Here is a 19,576-nt window from a genome sequence, read left to right as displayed (position 1 = left end):
GAAACTCATGGCTCTGAAGGGTGTTCATGGCCAAGACTCATTAGATCCAGTGGAAAAGGGTCACAATGAACTCTGTCCCCCAACACTGCTTTTGAGAGTATTCATTAAAAGTTTGGATTATCCTGAGAATGCTGCTATCATTTAAAAAGTTCAAGAGCAGTGCTGCCAAATGGAAATACTCTTCTCTGTCCAACATGTGGCTGTTGTGCTCTTGAAACATGACCAGTGCACTGAGGAACTTAATTTAAATAGCCACATGCAGCTAGTGGTCACTCTATTAAGATTCCGCAGTTCTAGAGTTCTGTGAGGATAAAAATGTTCTTTCATAAAAGTTTTGTTCTCCTTCTTACTGTTTTTATCAGTCGTTTTCCCCTTGCACCATTCTTTTCTCCTCCATTGGCTTTATCTCAAATGCTGGTGTGCCGGTTTCAACAGTTTGTAAAGCCACTGACTGCACAGAGCTGAAGGGTGGGGTTGAAGCAGGTACTTCAGAAAGCCAGCCAACTGGTTTTACTGAATAGGTTGATGTAGTTACTTAACAATTTGTATAACATTTGATTTGTGCTTGCAGTGGATGACTTACTAGCAATACCAGCCTATAAAATATATGTGGCAGTGCTTTGCTCATTTAATATTAGTCCTTCAGGTAATTTACTACAGTTAATTCTTATATTTAATTGAAAATTTTCAATAAGCCACTACTTGCCCTGTCTGACGGTTGAAGCCATTCCAGATGATAAGTAGTCATGATAACGAGTACTCTTTCTGTGGCTGCCAAGGCCCTCCACTCTTGCCTGTCTCCCCTGCTGCCCTCTCGCCCTGTGGCCACCTTTCTTTCCTGCACCTGCCAAGATCACTTCTAATTTGGAGGCTTTGGATTTGTTTATTCTGCCTGGAAAGTTCTTGGAGGTCCTTCCCATTTGGCTGCAGCCCAGATGTGCCCTCCTCAGACAGGAGGCCTTTCTTGACCACCTAATTATGTTCCTTTTCTAGATTATCATGCACTTACATTTGGATGGGGTAAAAAACTGATGAGGAGTAAATACATGGGGGGAAAAAGGATATTTGATAGGAATTATGAAAAAAGTATTGCAGACAATATCAGAAATTATGTATTTACTGTGTCTTTGGGGCCCATATGAGTGCATGGTGCCGGTAGGGACTCCGTAAATATTTGTTAAATGAATGAACAAAATTCTAGTTTTGAAGCCAAAGATTCAAAAGTGTAGACCAAAAGCAAATAGATAAAAAGTATACTTTCACCATCTATTTGTAGAAATACTGTAATTTTAACATGTATAATTTTATTCATAAATATACTGGTATATATTATAACTTTGTTTGGCATTGCTAATATTTCAAAAGCAAAAGAAAGGCACTTTCTGCTCCCTCTCTCTGCCCAGAGTGTAACAGACATCTGTAGATAGTTCCTGATATTTAAGAAGCCTTACTATAAATTGTATAATTTACTCTTTAAAACCTTAGGCAAAACAATATAACCAATTCTGTTATCTCCCTTTCTGCTACTTTTCAAGCTTTGAAGTCTAGTATTAGATTTAAAATCTAAGTTTATATTCTTTCAATTGTATGAATAATCAAGTATATTAAGACATAATTTTTATCAAGTAATATCACAGTGATTTTGTTTCATGTTTAATTGCCAAACCTATCCATTAAAAATTGTACTTTTAATCTGAATGCTTTTTATGTAAGAAGTGCAGCTGGATCTGTGGGTTCTAGCTCTCCTTAAAACAGATGGTCTTGGAAAAGAGAGGGCCAGATATTTCAAATCCACATCTGCATTGATGGTGTATGATGGAGCCTTTATTTGAGTATGGTTCTGTAATGAGATAGGGTTTTTTTGGTTGTTGCTTTTTAGATTTATAAAAATATTGAATTGGATTCTAGTGCCCTCATATCAGATGGCTTAGATAACTTAGGCTCATGTTGATTTATGTTACATTGCATAGCCTATATTTAGACAATATTTTAAAATTACATTTTAAAAATCCTTAATGTGTATTCAATATCTATTTGATATTAAAATAGATAACCCTTGGTGAAATAGAGGAACTACTTATTTTAGACCCATAATAATTAGGTAACTGCCACTTCTGTTTATATATGATTTTAATAAACTGTCCTCTTTTATAGGTTTTGAAAACATTGAATTGACCCCTCTTGCTGCAATATGTGTGAAAATATATTCTGGAGGAAAAGAACTAAAAGTCAATGGCTCTATTCAGACTTCTCTTCCTCTCCTACGTCTGAATGATGTAAGTGCAGGGGATCGCATACCTGCTTGGACATTTGATATGAACACAGGTATGTGAGCTAGCTTAAAATATTCTGAATATTTTGCATATTTGTCAATCGACTAACTGGCTGTTTTATCTTAGAACTTGATACAACTCTAGTTTTTCAGCAACATCACCAATGTATTTGTTAGTGACCAAAATTGACCTCACTTTAATATAATACAACTATTGGGGAAATGATGGGAATACACATGTCAAAAAATAGCATTATTTATTCATTCCATTACCTTTTTGTAGCACCACCATTCTGAGGTAGAAATAATTTTTTTTAATTATCTCTCTTCTTAGAAGTTTGCTTTTGTTTTGATAAACTCATAATACCTATCTAAAAGCATGGTTTAAGGCAATTGGGAAATGTATGCTAGTTTCATGAAAAAAAATAACATTATGTTATTAAGAGATAGAAAGAGTAATTGTTTTTCCAAAGAAACCCCTTAGATACTAGTTTTGTTCTCTGGGTTTTGCCTCCTAAATAGCAGCTGGAAATATATGTATATTTTCATCCTCAGCTTCCCTTTGTTTTGTTCATGGGTTCTCATGTAAATAAGGTAGGAGTGTGAGTTACCAAAAAAAGAAAGAAAGAAAAGAAAAAGGAAAATGATCAGCCCACAGCTGAAAAGTTTAGAGGTAGGACTTCCTTGGGGGAGTCATGTACAGTCTAGTTAGTTTCACAGGGCTTGGGCTTGGTTCCTGTCCTCCTCCACTCTCATCTGTTTGCTCTGTATTAGCACCTTTCTAGGATAGGATTTCCCTTCAGAGTGACAAGAAGGCTGTAGGTGCTCTAATGTTATACTTTGCCAGGTTGAAGGCCAGTGCAGAGATTTTCTTAGGAGCTATATATAGCAGAAGCCCTTGGACTCACTGTAGTTGTAGAGTGGAGTTTGCATGCCCATCTTAGAACCTGTCTTTGTGACCTGCAAATTGAATGCACAGATTTATTTAGACTTCAAGTCACATGTTGAAGCTGGGGTGGAACCCTAAACTGATCATGTTGATGGAGAATAGGGCACAATAGATCCTCAAAGGAGACTTGAAATGGGATTTCATATGGGTAATAAGACCCCCAAAACACATACATTTTCACTATAGAATATAAGCAGTAATGTATCTATGTTTTAAAGAAAGAGTGGAAACTATATAACCATGATAGTATGCTACTGAAATCATTAGATTAAAAACTCTAAGATTTGGAGTCTAGTCTGTTTGCCAGCAGTACTATTTGGAATAAGCCATTTAACTTATTTGGGCCTCAGTTTCCTGATTTGTTGAATGAGGAAGCTGTGTTAAGGCACTTAAAGAAAGAATATCTGCTGTTTGAGTCCTGGTTGCTGATTGTTCTTTCTGGCCAAGGCATTTATCTCTAATGTACCTTTCAGTGACAACATTTTTTGAATTGATTTATCACTGATATAACACTTGTGGACTGTTTAAAAGCAATAGATTAAATTATTCTCATCATTTTCAAGTTTCTCTACCTTATTAAAATACTTTTTTACATGTTGTAGATAATGCCCTATAATAAATCAATAAACCATAATACAAATATACACCAAACTCAAATAGCTTTGTTATGCTATTTATAAATAAAACTTCATAAGAGGTATAGGTTTTACTGAATTCTTTTTTCTTTTGACAGCAAATTTTACTGGATGAGGTAACATTTATTAAAAGTTTAGAAGATCTAGTTCTATAAGAACAATACCAACAGTACTAGACCAAAACAATATTTAGTAAAAAATTAAGGCCATAAAACAGTATATTTAATCAGAATATCAGAACAGGTGATAAGAGCTATCTTAATATGCACAGTTTAAATAGAATCTGGAGAGTCATGATTTTTCTAAGTATGTCTATGTCCTTCGTTTATTTTATTATTTTCTTTTTTCGAGACAGAGTCTTGCTCTGTCACCCAGGCTGGAGTGCAGTGGCACACTCTCAGCTCACTGCAGCCTCCACCTCCCAGGCTCAAGTGATTCTCCTGCCTCAGCCTCCTGAGTATGTGGGATTACAGGCATGCACCACCATGCCTGGCTAATTTTTGTGGTTTTTTAAAATAACTATTTTGTTTTAATATAAAATGAGAATTTTTTTGGAATGACAATTCTTAATTGGTATGCCAAAAACGTATATTAATATCAAGAAATGTGAAAATTTAGTACTTTTTAATTTTAAAACTCACAAAATTAATAGATGAGTTTTTCATGAATTCCATGATTAAGGTTTTGTGATCCAGTTATTTGAAGGTCTAATTCTAAGGTGAGTTTATTTCAGTACCTATTACAATAATAGGTATCGTAAATTGATAATTTTTGTGTTTTTAATGGAGACGGGGTTTCACCATGTTGGCCAGACTGGTCTTGAACACCTGACCTTGTGATCCACGTGCCTTGGCCTCCCAAAGTTCTGGGATTACCGGCTTGAGCCACTACACCTGGCCATCCTTAGTTTATTTACAGTGTTTTTTGGTCATGACAAATCGTCCAAATTATTCTATTACAGTATATACTATATTATAATATGATGTGATATATATTAGCCTATGATAATATATTGCCACAGTTTTCATAATCTTTGAAAAAGTCCCATAACATATTCTATGCATGACCATCAGTTCTTAAGATATATAACTGTAACTAACTGGTATTTTTTACATACCTTCCTTTTTAGGTGCTTGGGTAAATCATGGTCGGGGAATGGTCAAGGAACATAACAATCATTTAATCTGGACATATGATGCACCACATTTGGGCTACTGGATAGCAGCTCCACTTCCAGGAACTAGAGGTATTATAAAAAATGAAAGTAATTAAAACATATAATCCAAATAGTCTTGCTGGAATTGATAGCAGCAGACCTCAGTTTTATTCTTAGCACTGCCACTTACAAGCTATATGACAATGGGATAGGAACTTGATCTCAGCATTTTTTTTTTCATGTGTATAAGATTAAGCTCCATGAACTCTAAGATCTCTTACAGTTATATCTGATGAATCTGTGAAGAGTGAAGTTTGTTCAAATCAAGTATTTTCTTAGTCTACTTTTTTTTTTATGAATAAATTCTGTCCAAATCAGAGCTTTTGGTTGCAAGCAACAGAAAAATATTTTGAGTAATTTAAAAATATCCTATATTAGAAGGAAGTAGGGAGTTCACAGGATCCCAGGGAAGGCTGAAGAACCACATGCTGAAAGGTAGGACTCCTTGCTGTGCCAGATGGCCTAGTTAGCAGCCTGCTTAACAACCTTTGCCAGGTTGCTGCTGTGTGGTGGCTGGCTCCAACCCTTTCCAGCCCTTTCCAGTATTTTCCTTATACTGTTCCTGATCATTCTAGGGCTGAAGAATGATCATCCCAGTGGCCCACTTTTGGGTCACGAGCACATATGTTACTTGGTGGGGATTGAGGAGGAGAGGAAGGGCTCTTGGAAGTCTGCGGACACCATCATTCAAGAAAAGACTGAGGATGTATTAAATCAAGCTTGTCCAACTCCCAGCCCACAGGCTGTATGCAACCTAGGACAGCTTTGAATGAGACCCAATACAAATTTGTAAACTTCCTAAAGACATTGAGTTTGTTTTGTGATTTTTTTTTGAGCTCATGAGCTATCATTAATGTATTTTATGTGTGGCCCAAGGCAGCCAAAAGACTGGACACCCCTGTACTAGATGAAAATTGGTCTGACATTTTGAACAGAAGGAAGATGGAGGCTGGGGAGCAAAACCATGAATTGTCCCCTAGGGAAGATCTGTTCATATTCTAGGAAAAAATGAGAATTTCATTTCCTTATATTTAACATGTTGTCAAATTAGGTAATTTGTACCTCAGGAAACCCTACATTGATCTCAAGTTGTGTACATTCCTCAAAATATTCAAGCATTGCATATTTTAGCCATTAAATTTTGAAAAAAAGAAAAATTCTCTAACCTGCAGTAGTCTAGACCGGTTGTACTGTCAGCCTGCTACCACTTCCTGGGCCTTTTGGGTATGTGTTGGCATAAATCAAATTGCTTCTTGGCTTTCCCTGCCACCAGCTTTCATGAGTCAATTATGATAGCTTATTTTCCTTTATTCTTGTAGGTTTGTGTTTTTACAGATTAAAAATAAAGCAAAACGTTTAGTGTTATTTTAGTGAAGATTTTAGAGTGAAAGTTGAATACATGATTGAAGATTATGATATACATGCATTAGAGATAATTCTTTTGGTTTATCAAGTGTTTTGGCTCACAGCTGAGGGGTAGTTGCTACCTGGGTATTTCATACTGATTAGGGATAGTCCTAGTACTTACCCTGATCCAGAACATGGATGACATTTTACATATGTTTATCTGCAACATTTTGTCATCTAACATTATTATGACTGTCTATTATTTTGAAGGCTATTGGTTTTCTCTAGTGTTTAAAATCAAGTTTGATTTTTATTTTCATTCTGTGTTGGCAAGTTTGAATTTTCTTTTTTGATTGGGTCTTGCTATGTTGCCTGCTCAGGCTGGGCTCAAACTCTGGATCCTCCCACTTCAACCTCTTGAGAAGCTGGGACTAAGTAGCCATATATAATCGAGAAATGTTCTTTTTGTTTCTCTTTGAACTTAGTGCTTACAAGATTATTTATTCAGAAACCAGAGGGTGGTTACTTTTGCTTTTCATGATACAAAATATCATACAATCTTGCCAGCTGTCTGGCCTTATCCCATTCTATATTTGCAACTATAATGAAATATTGATGAAAAACTAATTTCATACAACTCATTTCATTTTTAATAAAAAGAACCTATGGAGCATTTGAGTTTTATAGAGAAATGTACTTACACTAAAAATATATCTAAAATAACTGAATTATATAAGATAGCTTTATGAATTACAAAAGCCAAAATTATTTTCTAAAACCACGTGGAAGTTCTGTTCCAGATTATTTGTTGGAAAAGATGTTGTTTGGATGAGTACAAAAATAAAAGTAGGGGCTTCTTGTTTAGTTTGAATTAGAGATCTTCTAGTGATGCTTTTGAAGAATTTATTCTGCAAGCATATCAGTCAAAGGAATACTACATTAGAAATATGGATAACTTGATGATAGCCCTTACTTTGTCTATAATTAACTGAGTGAGCTTGAAATAGGTACTTACCCAACTGAGCATTAGTTTTCTTGTTTCTACATTGGGAGAGTTGGATATTGTGTTAGTCTGCTCAGGCTGCCATAACAAAATAACTGCAGAGTAGTAACTGGCTATTAACAGAAATTTATGTTCTCACAGTCTGGAGGCTACTGTCCAAGGTCAAGGTGCTGTCAGGGTTGGTGAGGTCTCTTCCTGGCTTCCAGATGGCCATTTTCTCAAGGTGTCTTCACATGATCTTTCCACACACCAACCAATTCTCCAATTTTCAGTGGACGTTGATTATATCCTGTAATTCAGTTCAATCCTGACGTTAGTTAGCATCAGATCCCTCAGGTTAAGGGTTTAATCCCATAGGACTGCCCCCATTTCAGGTGCCCATTGCAAGCAGCAGGTTCTCAGATTTGGCTTCAAATGGGGGGTTTGCACAATTCTCTCCTCAGGTTTGATTATTTGCTATGATAGCTCACAGAAATCAGGGGAACACTTATTTACACTTAACAGCTTGTAATAAAGCAGATGAAAAGGTACATAGGGCAATGGTCCTGTGTACAGGAGCTTTTTCCCCCATAGAGTTGGGGTATATCACCCTTCTGGTCCGTGGATGTGTTTATCAACCTAGAGGCTTTACACACCCTACACTGTTGATGTTGATGGAGGCTTCCTCGTGCAGGCATGATCAATTATTAACTTAATCTCCAGCCATTCTCCCTCCCGGAGTATGAGGGGTGGTGCTGAAAGCTACAAGCTTCTAAGCATGGCTTGTTGGTCACCAGCCCCCAAGCATGAGCCTGTCCAGAGTCAACTTAGAACAAAAGATACTCCCAACACCCAGAAAATTCCAAGGGATTTAGGAGCTCTATGTTAGGAAACAGGGTCAAAGACCACATAATAGAACAAAAGAAAGACACTCCTAGAACCCCTGTTGCTCAGGAAATTCCAAGTGTTTTAGAAGCTCTGTGCCAGAAACTAGGGACAGAGACCAAATATATATATGTTGATTATGACACAATTCCTAATGTCCCTAAACATTTTAAGATATAATACTATAAAATCAAAATGGTGCCTATGATGAGCTAGTGTTTGCAGGGCTTCTTTAGTTATAAATGTGGTTAATTTGTTTTTTAAGTTTAAATAGAGTTCTAGAATTCCTTGGAAAAATATTAAGTGCAAGAGATTAATTTTTCAGATTGCTGTAGGAGAGTAAGTGGTTGAGTACAGAGTTTAATAAGCAAGTGTTTTAAATGTGCATTTTAAATATACTTGAATGAAAAAAACGCTTTCCTACCTAACTCCTTTTAGGCATGCATGCACACACATACAGACAGATGCATTCTCTTGCTACTGCCATACGTATAGGATTTGGGGCAAACTCAATATGTCAACATCCTGTTTCCAAATGTGAGTTTTGTTGGATTCCTGTGGAGTTGTTAGCATTATTCCATTCTGGAAACAAACTCATTTATGCCCAGTTATAATCAAACCAACCCTCCATACAAATCTACAGATAGCAGAAAGTTACTGTCATTTCATGTTTGACGAAATTTCGTATCGTACAGTGTTGTGCTTGTTTGTCTATTAAATAAGATAGATCAGTCACCATCTGTGAAATTATGGCCAATATTAGAGTGCCCGTTTTAATATAACCTTAAAGCTTCATTCAACAATAGTGTGGTATAACATAAACTGAGCGCTTATTGTGAGCCAAGCACTGGTCTAAGTGTTTCACAAGTATTTACTCATATCTAACCCATGTGAACTGCTGAGGATTAAATAACTGTTACTGCTCTGCAGATAGGGGAAGTAGATAGAAAAGAAATGAAACTTTCCCAAGACTGCATAAAAATAAATGGTGAGGTGAGAGTTCCAATTCAGACACTTTGGCTCTAAAGTCTACATGCATAACTGCAATACTGTTTCTCCAAATCTTTAGTGGAAAATTTGAAAGATAAAATTAAAGAGGTGGTGGTCCCTCAAATTCTTCAGTGTCCTCAGTACAGGTGGGAGCCTCATTCTGGATGTTTTCTCATGGTAAAGATGACCAGAAACTAGTTGCCCCACCACTCACTCTTCTTACCCTATCTCCCTGAATACATATTAGAATATAATTGGTACTGGCCGGGCGCGGTGGCTCAAGCCTGTAATCCCAGCACTTTGGGAGGCCGAGATGGGTGGATCACGAGGTCAGGAGATTGAGACCATCCTGGCTAACATGGTGAAACCCCATCTCTACTAAAAAATACAAAAAACTAGCCGGGCGAGATGGCGGGCGCCTGTAGTCCCAGCTACTCGGGAGGCTGAGGCAGAAGAATGGCGTAAACCCGGGAGGCGGAGTTTGCAGTGAGCCGAGATCGCGCCACTGCACTCCAGCCTGGGCGACAGAGCGAGACTCCGTCTCAAATAAAAAATAAAAAAATAGAATATAATTGGTACTGATAAGTAGACTTATTATATACCTTTTTGAGCTTTGTGATATTGAAGTCTCTGTGATATTGAAGCAGATTACCTCAAGATTAGCTGCCCAATAGCATTCATCTTTATCACGTTTTTAAATGTTTTATATTTGTGCGTACATAATAAGTGTTTATATTTCTCAGGTACATGAGCTATTTTAATACAGGCATACAATGCATAATAATCATGCATAATAATCACATCAACATAAATGGGGTATTTATCACCTCAAGCATTTATTTCTTTGTTATGTTTTAATTATACTCTTTATTTTTAAATGTACAATTATTGTCTGTATTCACTCTGTTGTACTATCAAAATACTAGATCTTATTCTAATTAACTAACCATCCCTACTCTCCCCCAACCCCACACCACCCTTCCTAGCCTCTGGTAAACCATCATTCTACCCTCAATTTCCAGTTGTTTTAGTGTTTAGCTCCCACAGATGAATGAGAACATGCAAAGTCTATTTTTCTGTGCCTGGCTTATTTCACTTAACACAATGTCCTAAACTCCCTTTCATGTTGTTGCAGATGACAGGATCACATCCTTTTCTATGGTTGAATAGTACTCCATTGTGTATATATGCCACATTTCCTTTATCCATTCATCTGTTGATAGACACTTAGGTCACTTCCAAATCTTGGCTACTGTGAACAGTGCTGCAATGAATATGGGAGTGCTGATATCTCTTTGATATATTGAGTTCTTTTCTTTTGGGTATATATCTAGCAGTGGGGTTGATGGGTCATATGGTAGCTCTATTTTTTTTTTTTTTTTTGAGAAACATCCTAATTGTTCTCCATAGTGACTATATTAATTTACATTCTCACCAACAGTGTCGGAGGGTTCCCTTTTCTCTACATCCTCACCAGCATTCATTATTGCCTGTCTTTTGGATAAAAGTCATGTGAACTGGGTGGGATAAGATGATCTTATAGTAGTTTTGATTTGCAGTTCTCTGATCAAATATGTCGAGCTTCTTTTCGTTTACCTGTTTGCCATTTGTTTGTCTTTTTTTGGGAAGTGTTCTATTCAAGTCTTTTGGTCATTTTTTAATGGGATTATTAGAATTTTTCCTGTTGAATTGAGTTCCTTATATATTCTGGTTATTATTTTCTCCCATTCTGTGGGTTGTCTCTTCTCTTTGTTGATTGTTTGTTTTGCTCTACAGAAGCTTTTGATGTTATCCCATTTTTGCTTTGGTCGACTGTACTTGCAGGATATTACTCAATAAATCTTTGCCCAGATTTATTGGAGAGTTTCCTCAGTGTTTTCTTTTGGTGATTTCGTAATTTGAGGTCTTAGATTTAAGTCTTTATTCTATTTTGATTTGATTTTTGTATATAGTAAGAGATAAGAGTCTAGTTTCATTCTTCTGCATAAGGCTATCCAGTTTTCCCAGCACTGTGTATTGAAGAGACTGTCCTTTCCCCAATATGTGTTCTTGGCACCTTTATTGAAAATGAGTTCACTATAGATGTATGGATTTATTTATAGGTTCTCTGTTCTGTTCCATTGGTCTTATATGTATGTTTTTACCACTAGCATTCATTTTTATGTTGAAATCATCCTAGTCAGCTTTTACTGCAGTAAAGCTTATCACAATTCCATTCCTATATGTATGTTCTCATAGCAGGAGGATAGTGGGTCAGTTGTGCTCCATTTACTCTAGAGCCCAGGTAGAAGGAGATGCAACTCTTAATCCTTCAAGTCTTAGAATTTTTGGATTCTATTTCTTTATACCCCTGTTTGCTTTGGTAAATCCTTTTTTTGAATTTGTCTTTAAAATTTTTTAAGATTAAATAAAATAGAATGTTGATTATCAGCTGTATTTACTATCTTAAAATCTCTTTGTACAAAGCTCAAATTAGTTAAAAATATTTTCTCCCAGTTTATTTTACCAACTTTTTTTGTTACTTGGATCACCAGTTTTACTGCCTGTTGAAACAGTTTTCTCACTGCCTGGCCTGGAAGCCAATGTCATATGTTTTAAGCTTTCTATAGCAGCATCTCAGCATCTTCTGTCATAGCCACTGCTGCGGTAATAAACAACCCTGCTGTCTCGGTGGCTAACAATATCAAACACTTATTTGCTACTTACATTTCATGAGTGTTTCAGGTTGTCTGCTACACTGTTGAACTTGGCTTCATTCAGTTCAACAGATACTCTCATTCTAGATGCCAGGTTGAAGGAATGAAAGCTCTCTGGGATATGCTATTCACATATTAGAAGGCTTGAGCAAGAGGGCAGAGCCATACCATGCAAACTTATTTAATATGCTCACATTTCATTGGTTAAAGTGAGTCAGTCAATGAAGCCAACGGATAGGGAAGGTTTACTTCACCCATAGGGAAATCTGTCATAGGAGGGGAGCAAACAAATAAAAGTGTGTATACTTATTCAATGTGCCTCACCCAGCATGTGACATAGTTGAGAATTTGATCTAAAATAACATTTTCTCTTTGTTTATATTGAACCATGTAGGTTCAGGTATAAATGAAGATTCCAAGGACATAACTGCCTACCATACAGTATTTCTTACAGCCATATTAGGAGGAACAATAGTCATTGTCATTGGATTTTTTGCTGTACTACTTTGTTATTGCAGGTAAGAAAATATTAATGGCTATAAACACAGAAATTATCAAGGTATGGTATCATTTCAGTGTATTCTGTACATTGAAAAGTTTATTTGTAGAAATAAATGTAATCTTACAATATAGCCTTTCTTATTTTTAATCTGCATATCTCACAATAGCATTGCACATATATGATGTGTAGATTGTGGAGTGATTTTTAAAAAATGAACCATTTGTGTCATAACTTTTAAATATTTTTTGCCTTCTCTTCTACTCTAGGGATAAATGTGGTACTCCACAGAAAAGAGAAAGAAATATCACTAAACTTGAGGTCCTCAAGAGAGACCAGACAACTTCAACAACACACATAAATCATATCAGTACAGTTAAAGTTGCATTAAAAGCTGAGGACAAGTCACAGTTATTCAATGCCAAAAACTCCTCATATAGTCCTCAGAAAAAGGAACCATCAAAGGCAGAAACAGAAGAAAGAGTTTCCATGGTAAAAACTCGGGACGATTTTAAAATCTACAATGAAGATGTTGCATTTCTATCAGTCAATCAAAATAATTACTCAAGAAACCCAACACAGTCTTTGGAGCCCAGTGTAAGGTCCAAACAACCTAAACATATTAACAACAATCTATCTTCATCTCTAGGTGATGCTCAAGATGAAAAGAGGTATCTCACAGGTAATGAGGAGGCATATGGGCGTTCCCATATTCCTGAACAGCTTATGCATATTTACAGCCAGCCCATTGCCATTCTTCAGACATCTGACCTCTTCTCCACGCCGGAACAGTTACATACTGCTAAGTCAGCTACTTTGCCAAGAAAGGGACAGTTAGTCTATGGCCAACTGATGGAACCAGTAAATCGAGAGAACTTTACGCAGACCTTGCCCAAAATGCCAATTCATTCTCATGCACAGCCCCCAGATGCCAGGGAAGAGGATATCATACTTGAAGGTCAACAGAGCTTACCATCCCAGGCTTCAGATTGGAGCCGATATTCAAGCAGTTTACTGGAATCCGTCTCTGTTCCTGGAACACTAAATGAGGCTGTTGTAATGACTCCATTTTCATCGGAACTTCAAGGAATTTCAGAACAGACCCTCCTGGAGCTGTCCAAAGGAAAGCCCTCCCCGCATCCCAGAGCCTGGTTTGTGTCTCTTGATGGAAAGCCAGTTGCGCAAGTGAGGCACTCCTTTATAGACCTGAAAAAGGGCAAGAGAACCCAGAGCAATGACACCAGTCTGGACTCTGGGGTGGACTTGAATGAGCTTCACTCAAGTAGAAAGCTCGAGAGGGAGAAAACATTCATCAAAAGCATGCATCAGCCCAAGATCCTTTACTTAGAAGATTTAGACCTAAGCAGCAGTGAGAGTGGAACCACGGTCTGTTCCCCTGAGGACCCAACTTTAAGGCACATCCTAGATGGAGGGAGTGGAGTGATTATGGAGCACCCTGGGGAAGAGTCCCCAGGAAGGAAAAGCACTGTTGAAGATTTTGAAGCTAATACATCCCCCACTAAAAGAAGGGGCAGACCACCACTAGCCAAAAGAGATAGCAAGACTAACATCTGGAAGAAGCGAGAGGAACGCCCACTGATTCCCATAAATTAACTCCAACGGGGATTGTGTGTCTGCTGTCTCGTGCTGTTTATTCTTGCTTCTTGTTGTAAATTGCTGTATGAACTTAAGAAGTTGAGACTGAGCAATCTCATGGTTCTTGGACATGTCTCAAGCAGAGTAAATGGTAATTCAGTAATCAGAGAGAAAGATGATACCAAGGAATGCTTTTTCTGGCCTATTCATTTATTTTTGGGTAATGAATTACAGTATCCAAGTTTTCAAAATGTAAAATAGCATCAAGATGTTAGTTTTCTGAAAATGTTGCTCGGCCAGCCAGTTTGGCCTTGACTCTCTTAAGAATAAACAGTGAAATATATACTCCTCAAGTTGCCTCCAAAAATGTTGCCTGTGCCATGGTGACTACCCCATGGAACATTTAGAAACAACACTGACTTCAGGCATCATATTCTTTTAAATGTTACTATTACATCCTCTTCTGCCTATACTTAAAAATAACTTGATAAATGACTTGGACTGATGTTACTCTAGAGTTATCTCAAAGAAAATGTTGTTTGCTCTTTAAACAGCATGTGTATTGTATCATCCCAAACGTAAATCCTACATATATATAATATGGACAAGAAGCTACTTGGTCATTAGAGAGGGAGACACCAGCTCTTTGGTTGTTTTTGGATATAACTTCACAAAATAAGTAAGGTGTTAATTTGTAATTTAGAAATTTGGCCATTAATGTTCTAATGCTGAGTTTTTATTTAAAAATTAATTATTTTTTCTTCCCCTCAACAATGAAGCAAGCTTAGCTGTCAAGGAAAACTTTTTACAAATCTGAAAAAATAATCTATGACTTTGATTTAAGGCTCACTGATACTTTTAGGCTAAATTGGTTTTCATATATTTCCTCTATTCTAAAAACCTGAACTCAGTCACTTAAAGGCTATGAAATTTTAAAAAATGATGTGAAAGTTTCTTTTGAACACTAAAATATGTGGAGATAAAAATAAACATTGATTTATTTGTCTTAAATGTTGATGAGAAGAAAAAGAAATGCCATTTTTCCTGAGGCTCAAAAATACCTTCAGGATAGTAGTTGTATATCCAGATATTGATTTGCTTAAAAGATATTTAAGAAAAACAGTTTCAATTTCAGGGGAAAAGTAAAAGTTTTTCCCTACATCACTTATAGCCTTTGCAACTTCTTTTTTCAGTTTTGTAAGTAATATATCTATATTCTTTTCATCATAGCAAGCATTCAATGTGAACAACTTTTTAATTAACTCAATTACCATTCATACATCCTAAAAATAAAAAGCTCATTATTCATTAAAATCAACTGATTCCATTTTTCTTAAAATTTCCCTGAAGGCAAATGTCTGAAGCACCTTTCCCTTGTGGGGGTAAAAATCCTAAATTGCTTTATTTTTCGTTCCCTGCTATCCAACATGGGAGCAACATAGAGACCGTCAACAAGTTCAGTGAACCAAAATAGCCACATTTGCTTTAGTAAAATTATAGCTAGATGTGCAAATTTTTCCTGCAACTTCTGCAACATCTAACCTGTCAAATAACTTTCCTACCATTCTGTGTTAACCCAAAGAACATAAAGACCCTAGGTAAATATTTGCTATATATTACTCCAATCCATAGAAGAAATAAATGTTTTGGGTAATACATAGGCTTCCTTTTCTTTTTTTTAAGCAATAAGGCTTATAACAATTAGAGAAGGCTTCTTATTGGTCTTACACAGAAAGATACATCAAAAGCAGCACAAATGAAAATGATTTGGAAAAGGTTAAAGTTAGTGCTCTGCTGAAGTGCCTTTGATATAGACTTGCATTATTAGAAGGATATAACATCTTTTTTAAGTGTACGTTTTCTTTCAGTTAACCAAACAGATGTGCAGTTTTATTAAAAATATAGACCTAGTGTTTCATGTTGGAACAATACATTTTGCATGTGAGTAGTATTTCTTGTTTTTTGAATACAGTATATATTGATAAATTGTTTATGTTGGAATGAAGTCAGAAACTATATAGCAAAACTTTATATTTTAAGTGTTTATTTTTCCCACCTTTAAATAAAAATGTTTCATCTCAGCTTGGTAATGAAATACACATATTGGTGTAAGGGTATACCATTCAAGTATGCCGCTTATTTTATTCATTTTTGTGTAAGGGAAATGAAATGAGATGATGTATCCCAAGGGCTTTTCTAGAACTACTTGTTTGGTTTCAGAATAAAACCTTATTATTTTTACACTGCACATGCTGTTCTCAATTGGTAATTATAGGCAATTTATCTTTTCTAATGATCAAAAGAGTGTGACTTCTCATTTGTGAGTAGTTCACAAATTTCCTGTTAAAAAGCTGAAGCCATCTACTTTTTCTTAACCCAAGTGATAATAAACAATATTCACAACTTTCTTAAATTTTTAAATTGAAAACTAAGGTTTTTTCAAATATAAACCTAGATGATTTTGGTCACAAATTGTTAACATTTGTCGATCCATTGTATATACTTTGGATATATATTAAAGGCAAAACTATCTCTCGACTGACTGATGGATTCATTTACTAAAGCACAGCTATATGTATTTTTGAATACATATTATGATCTTGAGACTTTATAAATCAATTTTTATGACTTTATGCAGTTGTATAGGGATTATGCCCTTTTATAATACATAGTATACCACAAAGATCACAAATGTTGAGGAATGAAAGCACTTCTTTGCTTTGGCAATCATTTTCAGGCCACTATGTGTTTGAATCCTCTGGTATCGATATGTATTATAGGGTTTTAGAGATCTGTGGGTCAAATGATGTCCCTCAAAACTTCCCAGAAAGGTGAAGCTCAAAGTCACACATTCATTTATAAGGCGCATGAGTTTCTCATTTTCCCATGTACCAGCATTGTAAAGGAATTCAGCTGTATTAATTTCTATTTCAGATCTAGAATTGACATTTTGCCTTCTTATTTCCAGGTGTTTCTATTTTTTGTATTCTTTCAGAGAAATCTCATATTTCGGTGTATTTATTGCTGTTACTACTATATTTACTGCTGAAAATTGTAACAACCTGAAGATTTGTAAAATGTTAAACATAGTTCATTAAAAATAATAAAATAAATCTAAAATGTGCTTGATGCATTGTTTCATTTTTGGTAAACTAGAAAACCTTCCTCCCTACATTGCCATTTAATCTAGTAAATATTCAATTATTACTTTTTACTTATTACATCTCCTACAGTAAAATAACCCCTTTTGTTTATATAATGAACTTGATATTTCTTTATACTTCATGTCTCCAAAGTTCCCATTTTTTACTGTTAGAGCTGAGTGTAGACAAATTGTTTTCCATCCACTGAGGAGACTTAAGACAATCTGATCGAATCTAAAATAAATGACAAATCCCAAAACACCTAAGGGAGAAAATGATACAGTAAACCCTCAACCCCTTTTTAAAATATTATTTGAACTCTAAATCTGAATCTAAATGATAACATAAAGGCTGTTTATATTTAAAGAGTTAGCTCTCCAAGAACCTTTCTGCTTAATCAGTTCAGGCAGTTTGTATTTGGGGACTTTAGAATACTTTGTAGAATTATCTTGACTGCCATGTTTTTAGACATTTCCTGTAACTTTTATAAATTAATATGGTACTAAAAATAGCTTTGGTCAGTTCTAATGGGAATTGGACTCTGAATCCACTCACCAATAGAGATTGTAATTCCCAACACTGGCTTTATGATAAATAGTTTCACTTGGATCCCTGCATGTGCCAGCCAAGCTATGGCTACCTTTGTTAGGGAGCCAGGTCTCCATCTAAGAGAGTCTTAGTCTTATCAGAAATGATACAGCCCCTGGAGGAGCCATAGGGGACCCTAACTCACATGGTACTGGTTTGTAACAAAACTATTCATAAATCAGAAACAGCTGCCAAAGATCATCACATTCTCATTTCAGAAGAGAAACTAATATGGGAAGACTGAGATGTAAGAACTGTAAGAAAAGTAGTTGGATGGAATTAAGAGACATTTTAACAAGTTTATCAAAAGTGATTCACATTTCGGTACTTAATAACTGGCAGATAATCAGTGATCCTTTCCTTGAAGTAAATGTTGGAAAAATATTTACACCAGTGTTTCTTTATCTAGACCCCATGAAATCACCTTGTGGACCTCTTTTTATAGGTGGATTTCTTAATAGATGGATACACAGTGAGACAGCTTACTTAGTAAGTTCTCTCTAAATCAACTGGAGAGCTAATTTCTTCTGAGAAAACTGCCCTATTTTCTTAGTTTTGAATTTGTTTGCTCCATCAAAATAAATATTATTTCTTTGACTTGTCTTTATCTTTTCATTTTGAGCCTCAGTTTGAGGACTGTAGATTTCTGCCTATTAAGATTTTTAAAACATAACATCTTCAGAGTTTGACTAGAAGAAAATAGTCTAGAAGTCAACCACAATTTGCCATATTAAATGCTGAAAAGCTAATAATCTCAATGACAAATTATGGGAAAACATTTTCATCAAGTATATAATGGTACATGTCTTAGAAAAAAAACTATTTTCTTTCCAAAAAAGGTAAGTTTAAAGATTACATTTTAAAACTACCTGTGATGTTTGTTAAAATATTGCAATAACACGTTTCTGCACTTTGTTAGCTATAGTAGATAAATAGTTTCCTATTTCTTTTGGGAAAGTTTACATGATGATGTAAACCCACAGATTATTTTTAAAAAAGAAAGTTCACATCTTTAGAAGCATATGCTATTTTATCCCCCTAGGCAACAAAACCTTTCTTAGTTGAAACCTGTATTTCCTGGTTTTCAAGTCTACCCCTGCTATGGTTCTGAATGCTATTCCACAGTCTTGAAAGAGTACCGCATTTTTCCTGTAAGTTGATTTTTTTTTTTCTGTTCTTCAGGTTGATTAGGGGTTTCATAATTCATATGTTGACTAGTTCTAATCCTTGTAGACCTTATTAAAACACTAGACTAACTGCAGACAGTCTGATTCAAAACAAATAATTACATTCCCAAGAGTCTCTGGACTTATTACACTTGAACAGCTTAGTTAGAAACCTTTTCTAAATGCTATACTGAAAGGGTAATAGTGGCTACTAAGCAATATAGAGTAAATGTCTCAGAATTTTTATTTTACATATCTCCATATTTCAATCCAATAATGTAGATTATTTTTTCATAGAAAAATACTTTTAAAAATTCAACTTAAAAAATTAGCTTATCAGTATCCAAAATTTTATACTAAAGACTATTTCAAAACCCTGATTTCTGATTTAGATAATTTCTGAAAGGTTTGTGTCCATAAAATACAAAAAAAAAAAAATACTTTTGCAGATATTTCCTCATTGTTACTTTTAAAAATGTAGTATTTCTGAATTTTAAAAGAGTTGCTTGTCATTATTCCATGGATTATTTAAAAAAACACTATTGATGTGAATATTGACCACTGAAGAGTATGTTAATAAGTAGACGAGATCTATAATTAAGGAGCTTACCA

General features: G+C 35.4%; 1 protein-coding gene across 1 annotated transcript in view; it reads left to right on the top strand.

The window, feature by feature from the left end:
- FAM171B (family with sequence similarity 171 member B) overlaps nt 1-17,191 on the top strand; it is a 72,030-nt gene extending 54,839 nt beyond the window's left edge. Inside the window, exons 5-8 of the mRNA XM_033230928.1 lie at nt 2,155-2,325; nt 4,986-5,102; nt 12,367-12,490; nt 12,741-17,191. Coding sequence (XP_033086819.1) covers nt 2,155-2,325; nt 4,986-5,102; nt 12,367-12,490; nt 12,741-14,085 — 1,757 coding nt within the window. The 3' untranslated portion in view covers nt 14,086-17,191. The remainder of the gene's footprint in view (nt 1-2,154; nt 2,326-4,985; nt 5,103-12,366; nt 12,491-12,740) is intronic.
- The last annotated feature ends 2,385 nt before the right edge of the window (nt 17,192-19,576 follow it).

This window comes from Trachypithecus francoisi, unplaced genomic scaffold (assembly GCF_009764315.1).
Source record: "Trachypithecus francoisi isolate TF-2019V2 unplaced genomic scaffold, Tfra_2.0 Lachesis_group13, whole genome shotgun sequence".
Lineage (NCBI taxonomy): Eukaryota > Metazoa > Chordata > Mammalia > Primates > Cercopithecidae > Trachypithecus > Trachypithecus francoisi.
The sequence above is the reverse complement of the archived record's forward strand: the minus strand, read 5'-3'. Positions and strand labels throughout refer to the sequence as shown.